Genomic DNA, 17,824 nt, shown 5'->3' with positions numbered 1-17,824 from the left:
ATTCAGGCGGGAAAAGCTGCCTCCAGTCATCAGCAAGTGGAAACACAGAAATAACGACTCTGTGTTCAACTACTGACCATCAACTAACTCTGCTTCTACTCTTATTCCCGCGCTTCTACCGCCAAGATCAACACAACATGGCGGACACGTTTAATGTCGGTGCAGACTTTACAGTTACAGCTGTGACTCAGTTACAGTAACATTATAATAACACAACAACAACACCACGATGAGTTGCAGGTTAGATAACTCAGGTAACGACAGGTGTTAACGAGTAAAACATTAAAAACTGCTCACATTACCTTCAGAGAGAAAATAATCTGCGTCACAACGTTGGTTCAAAGTGAAATTTACCTTAGGTGTCTCACCTGGAACAGGGCGTGACATGAAGGTGTTGTCATAACCGCAGCAGGTTCAAGTCCGACCTTCGGCTATTTTTCTGCAAACCATCCCCTGTCTTCCTGACTTACCTGTTTTCCCTCATTGTTGTTATATTAGGAGTGTTGTTGTTCAATGCTTTATGACTTTAACGTGTCTCCCAGCAGGTTCATCAGTTTTCAGTTTTTGTGTTGTCAGTATTTAAAGCTCGTGTCTCACATTGATTAATGTGTTTTCTGAATTTCCTTGTGTTTTGTCTATTTGCATGTGTTTTCATAAGGTGCAGTTAATTGATCTCTCAGGGCCACCGTAAGATTCAGATCAGAAACTTGTTTAGAGACACAAACGTTTAGAAACAACCAAACTCATGGAGCGTTTTTTAGATCTCTGAATTTTTTCCTCTTTTTTTAATCAAATTTTTTTTATTACTTTTCCCTAAGTACTGAAGGTTAGCTTCATGCTTCAATGCTGGACATTGTTCATTTTAACATAAACAGAAACAAAACCAGTCGTAACACTACACTGTAATATTCTTCACTATGTACTGAACAATGTTGATATTCAGTAATTTTCTTCATGGTAACAATAGTGTGACACATGAATCCACTGATTTCATTTTCATGTATTTAATTTATTATTTCTGTAAATGACTCTTAACAGGTCTATTAATATGGTAACCACTACCTTTAAGCTTTTATTTTGTTAGTCCTTTTGCAATGTTATGGGTCTTTTATTTTGAAGTTCTTCTGGAAGAAGTGTTGCATCCCTATGTCGGTGGTCTACAGACAAAACGACACTTATCAGACTCTGGCCTAAGGTGACCAACTGTCCCCATATTCCGGGAACAGTTGCTGTTTTTGGTGTCCTGTCCCTGGTTGGAGCAGTCCCTGGAAATGTCCTCGTTTTTTCCCTGTGGATTAAAAACCTGAGGGAAAGAGGCTGCAGACAGGTAGACGTCTAGCGTTGCGCTTGTTTTGGCCAGCAGAGGGGGTCGGCTGCTATAGGAGCTTCACAAATGAAGCCGAAACCATCAAAATAGATTCATCCAATCAGATCTTTCTGTCTTTCTGTCTTTTTTTTTTTTTTTAAATATATGGCCCTACTGCTCTTCCGTAGATCGGTAGTGCGGAAGTGTTGGAAAGGTGGAAGACAACCAATCAGACCAAAAATCAATTATTCGTTTATTTATGATGCATAATTCAAAAGAACCGCCTTTCTTTTTCTTTTCTTTTTTTTTTTTTTAAATAAATGATATAAACTTTAATTCACGCACAGCTGTTTTGTCTTCCTGTTAATGTAAACAGCGAGCAGGTTCACGCTTTTATTCTGAAAATCCTGCCGGATGTGTCTGACTAGTGTTAGCTAGAGGACACAGTCCTGTCTCAGTGCAGCGCTGACCTCCGGCTGTCGATGAGAAAAGTCAAATGGCGGGGAGCAGACTAGAGAAGTTTGGAACCGTATTCACCCGGTAAGACAGCAGCATTTCACGGTGTTAGTGCTCGTGAACGTCCGGTCTCTCGGCAGCTAACAGCGGATAGCAACATGACGGTGTTAGCTAAAGACGGACGTCGCATTAACCGTGGGTCAAACGTACACACGGTGCTGTTTACCACAACACACGAGCCGGTTACTCGAACACACAAGGCCGTGTCTTGAGTCAGAAATCGGCGAATAAAACACATAGTCCCTGCATTAGCTGTGATGCTACCATTAGCATCATTAGCTTGCGTTCAGCTGTGTTAGCACGCTGACGTGACGTCCGGTTGCTTTTCAGGCAGCACTGGCTGTAAATAAAGACACGCAGTAACAAATGAAACACAGCTAAGATGAACTGATGTTCATTTATAGTAATGATAATATTTCCAACAGTGATGACACAGGCGTGTGAACAGGACGGACGTGTGTTTGTTTTTACATGTATAAAACGTGTCAGACATGTTTGGTCCTAAACTCAGACTAATGAGAGTGAGACTCAGTTAAACCAATCACCGTGCTGCAGTGTGTTTATACTGATTATATGACACTTATTCAGTTGTAAGATAAAGAGAGAAAAATAGTATAAATTTATAGTTTTATGTTCTTGAGACCCAAATGTTAGTCAGCTGTATAAAAACCACCTCCATTTGAATTTAGAAATTAATTATTTATCTGTGTGTTCACCTCTGCCATGTCAAATCATTTGTGTGATGACCTTGATCGCCAGGGTTCGAGACCTGATGCGCTCCGGAGTCATAAAGCCGTCAGAGAAACCCGTCTGGTATGATGTCTACCAGGCTTTTCCACCGAAGAGGGACCCGCTCCACGTGAAGCCACACTTCAGACCCAGCACCAAGAAACAGGAGACGGTGCCTGAGATCTTCTACAGAGAGGATGAAGTGAGAGCGTAAGTCCACTGCTCACAACCGTTACTGCAGCTTAGTCCATACTGTGAAAATAACACATGGATCAGAGAGGAAACATTGCACTGCTGCCACTAACCAACTAACTAATCTATCAACTATTTTATCAGATAGTCAAGTAATGTAAACAATTAATTTTCCTCCAGAGAATCTAAATGGCTTTCTGGCATGGTCACAAGATTTCAGATTCAGGCCCTAACATTATTAAACAATTATTCAGTGTAAATTCTAACAGCAGACGACTTTATGACTTTATGAACGTATTTATCAGCTAATAAAGACCAACGATATTAAAAAGCTCCATCTGCTAATGAACAGACATTTACACATGAAGTAATCCTTCACATGTTTGTGACTGATCTCACTGTGCAACACAAAAATAATGATTGCAAAGTAACACTGGTTAAACAAGACTTACAGTGAAGGGATTTTAACTGTGATGTGCTCATGCTCCCACAGTCAGTCAGACTCTAACCAGCTGGTTTTATCTTTATCTTATCCATATCCTTATTGATCCAGGTCACACTTTTACTGATTTTTTAAATAAATAAATAGATTCAGAACAGGAAATGAATCGATAGTTCTGGTTTGTCTCAGTTCAGTTGTTCAGTTCAACAATCTTCCACGTTTTCAGATTCGTGGTGAACTAAGAGCATCAGTTAGACTTCCATAAAGCTTTCCTTTATCTTTTCACTGTTATCTTAACCAGCGCCGTGTTGTTGTGTAAAGACACCTGGACACAAAATAGATGAAACTATCTCTTTTCTGTTTGTTGCTTGTTGAACAGGAAGTTTTTATTGGCCTTTTACTTTTTATTGCACTGACAGTAAAGTTGTGTTTACTAAATGTAAATGTAGTTTGGCATTTTTACTTGAGCTCATCTGGACTGTTGTTGTGAGATGTTTTTATCGGCTCCACTCACCCACAATTCTCTCTGCCTTTCAGGAAGTTCTATGAGCGCTACGGGGCGGGGCGGCCTCTCGATCTCGCCAAATCAAACTTTGTCTCTACGTGTCAGAGGTATGTTTTAGGGATTGACCGATTTCTTTTTTTCACAGCCGATACTGATTATCAGTAAAGACACTCATGGTGGCGTCCAGGTGTTTCTATTATTTTGTCCACCCCATTCATATCAATGGATGTAGGTAAATAACAGAAACACCTGTATAATGTAACACAGCTCCACACGTCCTCCACATGATCGTACAGTTGAAACTTCTCAGATGTTGATGTGTCATGATTGTCCGTTCAGGACGGTCTTCTTGTTACTCCCTTCGTTTTCGTAACAAAACAACACTGCATCATCATTGCCTTCGTTTACTGATAGGTCAACAGGACATGCAATAGGTCAAGCTGATAGAGCGCCCTCTGCTGGATCACAAGGCAAACTACTTCTAATGGTCCGATGTGCTGATAGAGACTGCAGCCTACATTTCCAACAGCTCCAATATGAACTTTTCACTCCACGTTCCAACGAATGTTCACATTTTGAATAAAAAGAGACAGCCCTACTGTGTGTTATCAAATACATGATTAATGTTACATTATTAATACATTATTATCACTGTGTTTTTCTCTTACTGTGATCCTGCAGATTTGTGGACAAGTACACGGAGTTAAAGAGCCGCAGCGAGCTGGATGACTCCGCCCTGTTTGAGGAGACTGGGAAGGCTTTACTCGCCGAGGGCATCGTGCTGAGGAGGAGAGGAGCTCCTCCTGTAAGAGTCTTGCTAAAACTATAAGTACTAACTATAACTAAAGCTGCCACCATCAGCTGCTGACTCCAGCCTCGTGTCCAGATGTTACAAACCTGGAGCCGGTTGCTCAGATCTGTCAGACTGGTCCGTAGTGTTGGTTCACAGATCAGTCTGATGTCAGTCAGTCTGTTTCACTACAATAAAGACAAAAACATAAGACACCTCAGCCCCAGGCTAACTCAGGTCTAAGACCAATGTTACCATGGTAACAATCAATGACACCTGTAGCACCCAACAACAAGGAACAGGAAAACATGGCTCATAATTTGAGGTTTGTTAACATTGTTACGGAGAGAGCAAAGAGAAGGGAAGAGATTTAGAGACCAAATCAGATTTTTCTTTTTATTGCGTCACCCAAATTTCCAAAGTAAAAAAGACAAACATTTTCTGCTGGAGTTAATGATGCTTAGTGGTCGGATGCTGTTCTTCGGTCGGTCATTTCTATGCCTCTGTGCCGGCAGCAGCCAGAGCAGGAGCCGTATTGTTTTCAGGTTGTCCACCCGTCCCGTCCTTGTGGACCTTTTATCTCCATAACACCATGACAGAACTTCTTCAACTTTAGTTCACACATTCACCTGGACTCAAGGAACAACTGATTAGATTTTGATGGTCAAAGGTCAAGGTCAGTGTGACTTCACAAAACACTTTTTAGCCATTACTCAAGACTTTTATGACAAAATGTCAAACGAATGGTTCTTATTTTATCTGACGCTGGATAAACAGGGATGTGACCTGAAACTAGTCTGAGTGGAGGAGGTCATTTTAGTTCTTAATTTGGAAAAAGGTCAGTCAGGCTTAAAACAGTCAAGAACTAAACCGTTTTGTGCAACAGATGGATTCAGTCTCTCTGAAGTCTGATTAATTGTTATAACGAAGGGTCAAAGTCTGTCTCTGAAACTGGCTCCAGGTCTGGTCTCAAAGTGGCTAAACTGTAAACCAGTGGGAGAAGGAGGGCGGAGCTCTCTGCTCTCAACACCAACAACCATGACTACAAGTAAATAGTTAAGTTGTGGAAACACTAACAACTTCCTCTGGAGGCAAATTTCTTTATTGTGATATTGAGCTGTGTAAATACAATAGACTCAGTCCTGTGTACTGCTGCCCACACTGCACATGAACACACCATGACTGTGCTGCATTTGTCCTGCAGGTGGCAGCAGAGTCCAGGGATCCGGTGCTGGAGCTGAAGCTGACAGACATGCTGGCAGAGCAGCAGTCAGCCGGTGTGGACAGCAAAGAGACAGTGGACCACAGCGCACACACACACACATCATAGACTTCAACTGGAGAGCGAGTGGACGAGCTGCAGATTCTGCACTCGAGACGTGTGAGCGACATTAGACGCTGTGGTCGTGTTGCTGCTCCTCCAGTCCGTCATGGATCTGCTCTCTGGACTGTGTGAAGACCAGCTTCATGTTTCCTGACGTCACTTAGATATAAATTCACTGCGAGCCACGAACGCTGAGTCTACATCACAGCAGAGGATGGGCTGTAAAAATACCTGGACATGGTCTATGCACATGTTTTATATATATAACACATGATTTATGTACAGACAGGTGCAAATTAAAGGAAGAACCAACATACAGTGTGTTAGTCAGGTGTTGTTCATCCCGTGTCTCCAGAGCAGCGTCACTGCTCCAGGTCTCGTATTCCCTCATGTGATGACGGAGGTGCAGAGCGCCGTCTGACACGTCGCTCCAACATCTCCCATGGGTGTTCACCTGGACTGATGGGAGGGGTCTGTTCCAGGACGACAGTGTCTCCACCCACAGGACACCAGGGCTCACTGATGGTTTGATGAGTATATGCTGCGACCTTCAGTCTCAAGGTCTCAGCCCAGTTCAACAGCTATGGGAGATTTTGGAGCAACGTGTTAAATACATATATATAAAATTAAATTATAGCTGCAAGTGGCAATTTGTGTGTTCTAAGCCTTTTCACTCAACAGAGAGAAGCAGGTGAATTTTAGCTAATTAATGCCTTGGTAGGCGGCCATGTTTGTTGACCAATCTTACTCATAAATTTGTGTATTCCTGCCCCAAGGCTAGATACCATATTTGGTGTTGCTAAAGTAAAAATTAAGAGTTCTATTCATTTTACTGTTTTTCACATTACGCTAATTAGCTAAAAATCCTTAATGGTGATCGATATTATCACAGAGGCTTTTTGTAGAGAATGTTCACCTGTAGCTGTGAGGTAAATTTGAAGATGACGGGACTCTCGGTGTGGCGAGGGCAGGGTGAGGGCCTTTCAAACTTTTCACAATTTTGATTATAGCGCCACCTTAAGGCGGAATAGGATTATATTTTTGTGAACCATTTACACACCATCTGGAGTTATGATCCCAATTTTCTCTCACATCTGGTTCATTCCTGCTCTGCAAATTGAGCAAAGGCTTAATATGGCAGATATTGATGAATAGGCCCCGCCCTCTTTCATCAATCAATGTGGCACTTCAGATTTTGGATAATACTTGCCCCCAGAACATGTGTACCACATTTGGTGAAGTTCTGTCCCGAAGGATTTGAGGTACATATTTTGGGTATTTGTGGCGCCCCCTGTGGATCAGGCTTGAAACCTTTGGTAGACATTTCATTTCATGGCCTGAAGATATATAGCACGTTTTATGATGATTGGACAAAGGATTGATGAGTTATGGCCAGTAATTGCTAGGTCCCGCCTTTTCCAAAGATGTTTTTGTTGATGGCAGCCATGTTTTTTAACCGATCTTGCTCATTCATAATATAAATTTGTATATTCCCGCCCCACGGCTGTACGCCACATTTGGTGTTGCTAAAGTAAAAATTCAAAAAGTTCTATTCATTTTACTGTTTTTCAAATTATGCAAATTAGCAAAAACCAAATTCTAGATGCACCTTTATGGTCAAAGACAGTTACAGTAAAACTTGAACCGTAAAAACCTTAAAATGTATCACGTGGAAAATGGTCATGTGATACATTCTTGACATCGTTGCACCTTTGAAGCAGATGAGATGACCTCAGTGTTGGCGTCCGTCTCTCTCCTGCACCTGCACAAGGTGCAGCAATGATATTGCCAGTCTAATGGAATGGCTGATTGTGTTACAGCGAGAGAGAGAGAGAGAAAGCTTCCTACAGCCCCGACTCTAATGTGCACAGAGGAGGAGAGGAGCTCGCTGCCGTCTGCTGCCTGATCCTGAAGACTTCAGTCCCTGTCTCTGGTACGTTCCTTTTTTCATTGTTTTATTCACTTTCTCTCCAGATGTAAATCTTCCTCCAGTGTAAAGGTCTGTGTCCATGTGTAGTGTGATTATAGATCAGCTCTAGCTTCTATATTAACACTGTGAAAGTATCAAAGCCTCAGTCCACAGAGAAATGCACACAGCCTGTATTCAGAAACTGAGCCTTAAAACCAGCCGTCAGGACTTCTGGAACTTTGTGATGTCACAACAAAGCAGTCACCAAGCCCCGCCCACCTGGACCCACCATCCAAACCTTGCAGGATTTGGTTTCTCTGAGTGTTTTTACCTGAAATCTGCTGTATTTTTATTGGATCACTCAGAAAACAGTCAGCCAATCAGAAGAGAGGCTCAGAGCCTCCTCTCTTCTGATTGGCTCACAGACCTGTTGTTACTAGAGCTGCAGAGAGAAGCCTGAGAGAGGAGATGTAGAACTACACTGAGATGGTTTTTATATCTTCTGATGGATCAACACTTCAAATTAATAATAATAATTAATTGATTAATAAAACACAAAAGAAGAAGAAAATGGAGCTTTAAAGGGAACTTTTTATGTCCTGGTAAACTGTCTCACACAAACACACACCAGTTTAACCAGTTAACGTCCAGTTCTTTTATGGTAAACTGGTCAAACACAAATGCATTTAGGATAACACACTACAGCACAACAGAAACTATAATAGTACAGATGTTACAGCAGCTTTAGACTCAGGGCTCCTCAACAACACAAGGCCACAGATCAGGGAAGAATCAGGACCCACTTTAGCAGAAATCCACTTCATAGATTTTCAATTGATCAAATTACCAGGAACCATTCGACACACACAACAAACTTCATGTGTTTATTTTTATTATTGTCAGTAAATGCACGTTTCATCAGGGAGTTCAGTGCAGCAGTGACTCCTTTTAGCCGACAGAGATGATCGGTACGTTTCACATTTATCAGTCTGGATTTAACCGGCTATAATTCATGCATCAGGAAAAAGACATGAAAATAAAAATAGACTTTGATTCCTTCCAGTTCCTCGGTGTCTTTGTCCTCTGGCACAAAGACGCCGCCGATATCTCCTCATCATGTCGACGGCGCCTCAAAGCAGAATAATTGTTTTCCCTCCTCCATCACTTCTGATAAGGCACAGCACGCCACTCACCTTGACGGACAGCCGCGCCACCACAGGCGGCTCGGAGCGGGAGAGATCATGTGTCTTTGTTCACATTTGATGGACCAACAGCTGCAGCTGTTATCAGTGATTTGATTCGCTGTGGATTTCACACACACACACACACACACACACACATACACACACACACGTGTAAAATCACCTGTTGTGTTTTTATTCCTCTGCGCCGGCGATAGTCAGAGTGGCAGCCATTTTGTTTTCCGCTTGTCTCTCCGTCTCATTCTCGTGGACACGATGTCTCAGCGACGCCTCGACAGAACTTCTTCATATTTGGCACAAACACTCACCTGGACTCAAGGACCAACTGATTAGATTTTGGTGATCATGGGTCAAAGGTCAGTGTGACCTCAAAAAATATAAACAGCCATTACTCAAGACTTCACAGCAGTTATGACACAACTTCATACAAGTGGTGAATATTTTCACACACGTTCACGAGGCATAAAGTGTGTTTTGTGAGGTCACCTTGACCTTTGTCACCGTGTCCACGAGAATGAGACAGACAACCTGAAAACAAGATGGCTGCCGCTCTGACTGTCGCTGGTGCAGAGGAATAAAAACAACCAACCACCTTATCTCCATTCCCCTAAGTTGTTTCATACAACTGAGATAAAAGAACGATATTGCTATAAAATCACAAATGTACATGATTTTAATGTTTCGCTGCAGAATCTGTTCGTCAACAGCCGTTCATTAACTCGCCACTCAGCGTCCTTTCAGCTGCAGGGAGGGACATAAAGATATTATCACTTTCAGCCTGTTTAGGTTTAATGCAGCTCATCACACACACACACACACACACACACCACACACACACACACACACACACACACACACACACACACACACACACACACACACACTTACTTGTAGGACATTGCTGTGTTGAAGTGTCTTGAGGCTCACACACAGTTTCCAGAGTCGTCCTGTGTCGACTACAAATGATGAGATATTGATTGGCTGGGAAATGTCATTGTTGACTGATGGCTGCAGGGTGATGAGTCACCACACACACACACACACACACACACAACACACACACACACACACACACACACCATTGTAACTGTATGTTATTTTCTTTAAGATCTATGTCTGTTTTTAATGAAGACCCTTGTTTTAAAAAATATTAAATACCTTTATTACAGCTGTTGTTTTTATCTGTAACATATAATCTACTCCCCAGACATTTCCTTTCATATTTACCTGTCACAGGTAGGATACAGGTGAACACTGTTACGTAAGGACAGATGCTACAACAGACATAATGTAAACTTCAACTCCTTCACAACCATGAACCCTCTGATACGAGCCAGAGGAGTATATTCACTTTTCCCTTTCATCATTACTACGACCACTAGATGTCTCCTAGCAACAAAACCTGACTATGATGTCATAATGACCTGCTGCACAGACGACCTGTGGGCTCGTTTTCTACAGGACAGACTCTCTCAGCTCATGGTTGGGCTTTTAAAACTAATAGTGTCAGTGCTGTTCTGTTTCACAAGCAGCTGTGTGTGTGTGTGTGTGTGTGTGTGTGTGTGTGTGTGTGTGTGTGTGTGTGTGTGTGTGTGTGTGTGTGTGTGTGTGTGTGTGTGTGTGTGTGTGTGTGTGTGTGTGTGTGTGTCTCTGTGTGTGTGTGTGTGTGTGTCTCTGTGTGTGTGTGTGTGTGTGTGTGTGTGTCTGTGTGTGTGTGTGTGTGTGTGTGTGTGTGTGTGTGTGTGTGTGTGTGTGTGTCCCATGCAGCAGCTCTGGTCCAGGTGCAGGATAAATTAGACAATAAGAGGCGTGAAAGTGGTGAGTTCACGGGAGTGGAACGGTCACTCATGGAGAGAGGTTTGGAGGGTTGGATTTGCAGTGTCACGCCCCACCAAACAAACCCTCCATAACAGCACAGTGAATACATCAGTGTGTCCCCATGACAACTGAAGAGGGAAAATTGTCACGCTGTGCTCTGGATGACTGGCAGACATCCGCTTCCTTCATCCACAACCAGCGTCAGTCATGGCAAATACCACAGGATGCATTATGCAGATGTTGAGTCGCAGCACAGCAGCACAGACAGGAGCCCGACAGCTGTTACACTCATCCAAGTGTGTTTCCATTCTGATCCATTCAATCATGTTTAGACTGATTCGGACTTTAAAAATCTGCCACTGGAGTAAGATGATTCCCAATGAACCTTTATTATACATATTTATACCTAACTATTGTATGACTATTTTTATAACTCATTATACTGACATTTATATGATGTTTTTTGACGTTTTATGCCTTATTATACTATGATGTGTTTATGCCTTAATAACATATACCTTATTATAGTATGACATTTTTGATAAAATCTTTGTGCCATACTATGACTTTATTTTGGCATTTTTTTATCATACTGTAACATTCTTAATAATATTTATTAATTATATATTATTATATATATATTATTATTTATTAATAATTTTTGTGTTATACTATACTATAACATTTTTAATAAAATTTTTCATGCCTTGCTATAATATAACATTCTTAATAAAAAAAATTTCTGTCATACTACACTGTAAAAAAAAAAAATCGTAAAAAGAGTCAAATGACTGGCTGCCAAACAAAATCTGTAAAATTAAAGTAAAATATCCTAATTCAAATAAAGTATAAAAATGAAAACAATGAGGAACTGGCTGATGCCCGGCGATGGGAACCATGAGTGGTAGGCTGGAGACAACAGTCCAAAATGTGTAGAAAAATATTTGTCTCATAGAAGATTATTCATTTAATAATCAAACCAGTCCTCAACTGAAGCAGACATTCATGCACCTGTCCTGACAGCTGATCGATATTTGTGATTAACTGTGATCAGCCGCATCTTAACTCAAGTGTTTGTGTTTTATTGTCATTTGAAAGGTTTCCACACTGTGAAAACTGAGTGATCTGTGCCAACAGAAGGAGGAGCTCATGTACAGAGCAGCACATTAGTTTCCATTCATCTGGTTGAAGGGAGACTGCATGGACATCCTTAGTTCTCTAATGTGCTGTGATGATGATGATGATGATGATGATGATGCTAGAAAACCTCCCAGTTCATCTTCCTCTGATGAAATGACAGACTAACTGCTGATGAGTTAGTTTATTATTCTGTCTTCAGTTTTCACAGGTTCAGTTTCTTACCTGCAGCTTCATTCTGCTGTTGTCGACAGGTGATGGTAGCAACACTTTTAAGATCAGAATTTATAGATATTAAACTGTGATTAAGTGATGGATCATCTCTGGCACTGTCACCACCTCCACAGGTGAAAGTATTTACCAATTAATATCAACATGTTTTTTGATCCTTCACTGTCAGTGTTGTCGGACATTTAAATATTTCTAGTATTTATGTTGTTGATTGAAGCTAACATAGAAATAGTCACACAATGCTGTACGTGTTACTGTTGTGAAAATTCATACCAGATGTGTTCTATAAAAACCATCAACAAAGTTAAGGCAAGAGCTTCATAAATAACTTTATTGGATATTATAAACTACATTAATTTAAACAATTTACAACACTGGAAACATAAATGGATTAATTAAATACTGTAGTGTACAACTTACAATCAACTATTTAAAATTGAAAAATAGTTGTGGATGAAGTTAAAGCTGAATTTCACTGTCATATGTAAGTTTGTTTAATAAAAAGAAGTAGTTGAATCAACAGCAACAGAATCTTTAGTAACAAGTATAATCATCATTCATCATGAGTCCTAATGTGTGAGACAGTTAATATTTATTTGCTCCAGTAACAATCTCCCTCTCAATAAGTGATGCTGTTGGAACAGCACACTGATATTAACTATAATGGCTGAGGACTATGAAATATGAATCTAATGTTTGAAACTATTGACAGTTTGTTACAGCTGCAGTGGAGTCCAAGAGTCATGTGACTGTATGTCTGACACGGGGCAGAGAGTGTAATACGACAGTGAGGGTGAAGGGAACCAGGAAGAGCACAGCTGATCAGACTGAACAATGTTATGGCCACAAGTGTTACATTAAAAAATACTATATTATCATATAAGACACTGTGTTTATGTTTGGGAAGAGAAGATCTTCATGTGTGGACTCTGCAGGTGGAGGTGGTGCAGGGCCTCCATCATCGCTGCAAGAGGTTGTAGGTGTCCCCAAAGATCCAGACCTTGGCTGGATGGAAAAAAACATTATAATAGAGAGAAATCATATTAATATCATATTGTAGAGTTTAGAGGAAAAGACAAAAGAACAGCACTCTGATTAGATGATCACAGATATCTGAAGCTCTACAAATAGTAAACTACCAGTTAAACCACAACCAGGTGAGGTGTAACAGCCTGCTTTATGCTGAGAGATGTGTATTAGTTAGCAGATGTTTCTAAAAACCTGTTGTTGGCTGTAACTGTGTGTCCAGGCTCAAATTAGGGTCAAAATGATTTTGAGCTTGTAAAGTGATGTTCACAAATAATTCCAATGTTTGTAGTTTGTAAATCAACCTTTGCAAACCTGTAAAATTAATCTGCAGGAGAAATTCAAGTTTGCATATGTGAAACAATTGCACTTATGTCAAAGAGATTTGTATTTGTTGAAAGTCTGAATCAAAACTGAACAAATGATCAGTGTTGAGGTTTAACAAAGACACTGCCAAAGAAGAAATGGATTTGTCAACATCTGTGTTGTGATACAGAAGAAAACTGTAAAACTCTGGTGAAAAGTTCCCACAGTGACACTGAAGTGACAAGGATCAAACTTTGTACTTGTCAGTGTCTCACACTGGGAATGTTGCTCACTGAGTTTTCTGGGGCAGGCGTGAGCTAGCCGCCGTTTTAGTTAGCATTAGCATTTTTTTTATTTTTTATAAATCTTTATTGGTCAAACAGGGACAAACAACACAGGGGGGGTGGGGGCTAGCTTACTAGCATTAGCAGCTATCTTGCTGGCATTGTTCATTGATGATTGAATTTAACAATTTATAAAATTATTCAAAATAATACAATGTAAAAAAGTGAGTACTTTCTAAATGCACTGTATGTCTAACTGATTGGTCCAGCAGCCATCTCTAGTTTTCTTTCCCACCAGGGAGTTTCTCTAGGATGAGGTGTAATTCAGTACATGTTCTTACAGCTGCTTTTACACCACTGCTGTGTGTGTGTGTGTGTGTGTGTGTGTGTGTGTGTGTGTGCACTAAATTCACACACAAATATTAACATTTGAAACCTTTTTGTCTCTCTCTCTCTCCAGGTGACAAAGAAGCTGCTGGTGCTGGTTCTGAAACAGTTGCCTGGGTTACCAATGTTTGTGTGTTGGCTTTCCAGGATGGCGGCCGGATTCATGACGCCACATCTTGGAGGTGGACCCCCGGAGGAGCCTGTTGTCACATTAAGGCATAGCGGTCCTCGCTGGAGGGGAAGCACTGGATGCTCGGCCTGACTGTTGCCAAGGTGATCCAGAGGATCTCCTGGGAGGAGTGGAGGCTCTGCTGTTGGAGGAGGACACATGGGGCAGAGGATACGTCCTCCTCCTCATCCAGGATCTCCACGTCACCCTGGACGTCTCTTACCTGGATTCTCTCTGCATCTTCACCTGCCAGACAGAGCAGGAGGAAGAGCGAGTTCTTCCCTCCCAGAGACCAGGAGAGGCAGCGACGGGGAAGAACACCTCCTGTCCTGGGAAGGAGAGTCTCCAGAGGTGAGATTCACTTCAGATATCACTGTTTCCTCTAATGAATATCAGATCTATATTAACACACACTGCTCTCTGATTATCTTTCAGCTGTCTTCTTGGACTGAACTCGGGCCCTGCAAACTGGGCCAGTGTTAGCCGCCTGGTGGAGGCCGTTTGCAACCGGCTCTGCGTCTTCACCCGGTGGCCACGTGGTCCAGAGGGACCGTGAGGACTCGCTGGTCATTCAGTCTCCAGGATCATGTGGCATCAGAGAGGCAGTGCTGGCCGGCCCCAGGTTGATGGCTTCAGACCAACATCCAGCTCTTTGAATTGAATTGAGACTCAGTGGTAAGAGTTTGTCATAAAGCTGTTGGTGTGTTGTAATCTGTTCTGTGATTTATCTTTTAATGAAAGCTGAAAGTCCTAAAACAGTCTGTTTGTCTGTGTGTTCCAGATGCTGGCCAGACTCTCCCTTCAGCAAAGGGTCTGTCCTTGGTCCAGGTGGGACAAGGACAGACCTTTAACTTCAATGTCCTGGAGGAGCAGCCTTGGACCTCCAGCAGGGGTCTGCCTCCTCCTCCTCCTCCTCCTCCTCCTCCTCCTTCTCCTCCTCCTCCACCTCCAGAGAATGAACAGCATGGCCCCTCATCCAGTGCTGTTGGTCCTCCCCTCGCTCCAGCACCACTCCCCTCCTCTGTTCCTCCACCTCCTCTACCTGGACTACCTGTACCCAGGACCAGAGCCTACAGGAAGAGGAAGGTGAGCTGAAGCTGCTGTGGCAGAGCGGGGGTCGCTTCCTGGAGGAAAAACCCCTCTGGCTGCCAACGTCATACATCTGCAGCAAGTGTGTCCAACCCAGAAGAGAACTGGATGAATCTTATTTAGTAACAAGTAGAAATTATAGTAGAAATATAAAAAAACTGACTGAGGTCAGTGTCAGGATGAGTCTCTACGACATGAATGAAACTGAAAGTAACGTCCTTTGTACAGATTCAGTACAGATGCAGTTTCTTGCCTTTTACTTCATTTCTACTGTTGTTGATAAATGACAGTAACAACATTTGAAGAGCAGAATGTGTTCAGCTCCAGCACAGTCACCACCTTCACAGGTGAAAGTATCGACCAGTTTAACATGAAAACGGTGTTCAGTAGGAAACAGATGGAACTGACCCACCAGAACTGCAACCTGGAGCAGAACCAGACTCTTCATAGATGTGATGCTGTGACCTCAGAGACGGATGTGTTCACCTCACACACTCTTTAGTGTGAACTGAACATTGAGTTCAGATTGTGAAGCAGTTGTCAGTGTAGCTCATGTAGCTCATGTAGCTCATGTGTTTGCGGACCGACTGGAGATCTAGTTTATTGAACAAGGTTCCCTGAGCTGGTGGAATCTGGTGCCACAGCAAATGAATTGGTCATTGTGAAGTTTGTACTGTTTTCTTTTATGGTAAATGATGCACAAACACACAGACTAGTAAAGTCAATGCAGGAAGAGAAAAGCAAGAAGCTCCTTGGTTCAGCTTCAACCCTGGTTCTTTCTTGCAGTGTTTCTTGCATGCTCATTTTTATGCCTTACTATACTACTTTACTGTTTTTGCCAATTTTCATGAAAATTTTATTCTTTATTTAGACTGAGATTTTAATGACTATTATGCTTTAATATTGTATGACATTTGGTAATGTTTTCATGCCTCACTATACTATGACAAAAATTTCATGACTTATTATACTATGACATTTTGCTTGACAATTTTATGCCTTACTATACTAAGATGTTATCATGCCTTATTATACGATGATGTGATTATGCCTTACTATACAATGACATTTGTTTGATTTTTTTTTCCTTAGTATATTTTGATATTTTTATGACATTTGAACAGCTAACTATTTTATTACATTTTTTTTATTATTTATGTTTATATTCTTCTGTTGTTATATTAAGTAATTATACTTTCCCTGTAGATTAATTTAATTATTGTAGACTGTTTTATCTAATTGTCTTTACTGAACCTCATTGTCATTATTCTCTCCAGCAAATTAAGTAAAGCCTTTAAATTTGCTGTTTATTATAATTCATGTTTTAGTGTTTGTCCCAAATTTTGTCTTTTCTTGTGAAGGCACTTTGTCACTGTGTTTTGAAAGGTGCTGTTTAAATAAAACTCATTTTATTCTTTTTTGATGACATTCCTGTGCCTTATTATACAATAATTTTTTTTTTACATTTTTATGCCTCTTTATACTATCACACTTTGACGTACTAGGCCATACTATACTATGAAACTTTTAAAAATATTTTTTCATGAAAATTTTATGCCTTATGGTATTTTTAATAAGATTTTTATATATAAATTCATACTACAATATCTTTATAATTGTATTATTTCGTCTCATGTCTTGCCATACTAAGACGTTTTTATGACCTTTTATGCCTCAATATATTATGATGGTTTTTTTTACATTTTATGCCATACTATACTATGACGTTTTTTTTAGCATTTTATGCCATACTATACTATGAAGTATTTTAGCAATTTTCGGCCATACTATACCAACATTTTTTTTTGGGCATTTTTAAGTCTTATTATACTATCTCGTTTGATGCCTGACCATACTATGACGTTTTTATGACCTTTTATGCCTTAATATACTATGACGTTTTTTTAGCATTTTATGCCATACTATACTATGACGTTTTTTAGCAATTTTCGGCCATACTATACCAACATTTGTTTTTGCATTTTTATGCCTTTATGTACTATCTTGTTTGATGCCTGACCATACTATGACGTTTTTATGACCTTTTATGCCTTAATATACTATGATGTTTTTTTGACGTTTTATGCCATACTATACTATGACATTTTTTAGCATTTTTCAGCCATACAATACTTATATCTTTTTTGGCATTTTTAAGCCTTATTATACTATCTCGTTTGATGCCTGACCATACTATGACGTTTTTATGACCTTTTATGCCTTAATATACTATGACGTTTTTTTGACGTTTTATGCCATGACGTATTTTAGCAATTTTCGGCCATACTATACCAACATTTTTTTTTCGGCATTTTTAAGTCTTATTATACTATCTCGTTTGATGCCTGACCATACTATGACGTTTTTATGACCTTTTATGCCTTAATATACTATGATGTTTTTTTGACGTTTTATGCCATACTAAACAATGACATTTTTTAGCATTTTTGAGCCATACAATA

The 17,824-nt window shown here is 40.6% G+C and overlaps 1 protein-coding gene and 1 long non-coding RNA gene across 2 annotated transcripts; both read left to right on the top strand.

Moving 5' to 3' along the window:
- Nucleotides 1–1,693: 1,693 nt before the first annotated feature.
- LOC130167663 (28S ribosomal protein S23, mitochondrial-like) lies at nucleotides 1,694–6,122 on the top strand. The gene is made up of 5 exons (XM_056374068.1): nucleotides 1,694–1,846; nucleotides 2,582–2,761; nucleotides 3,723–3,797; nucleotides 4,372–4,495; nucleotides 5,685–6,122. Exons 1-5 carry the CDS (start codon nucleotides 1,803–1,805, stop codon nucleotides 5,808–5,810), a joined length of 549 nt encoding a protein of 182 aa, XP_056230043.1. The 5' UTR covers nucleotides 1,694–1,802; the 3' UTR covers nucleotides 5,811–6,122.
- Nucleotides 6,123–14,159: 8,037 nt separating this feature from the next.
- On the top strand, nucleotides 14,160–17,024 carry LOC130168001 (uncharacterized). The gene is made up of 3 exons (XR_008827367.1): nucleotides 14,160–14,624; nucleotides 14,709–14,948; nucleotides 15,055–17,024. It is a non-coding gene; the product is annotated as an uncharacterized LOC130168001 (long non-coding RNA).
- Nucleotides 17,025–17,824: the final 800 nt, after the last annotated feature.

Source organism: Seriola aureovittata, chromosome 4 (assembly GCF_021018895.1).
Source record: "Seriola aureovittata isolate HTS-2021-v1 ecotype China chromosome 4, ASM2101889v1, whole genome shotgun sequence".
NCBI classification, from domain to species: domain Eukaryota; kingdom Metazoa; phylum Chordata; class Actinopteri; order Carangiformes; family Carangidae; genus Seriola; species Seriola aureovittata.
The sequence above is the reverse complement of the archived record's forward strand: the minus strand, read 5'-3'. Positions and strand labels throughout refer to the sequence as shown.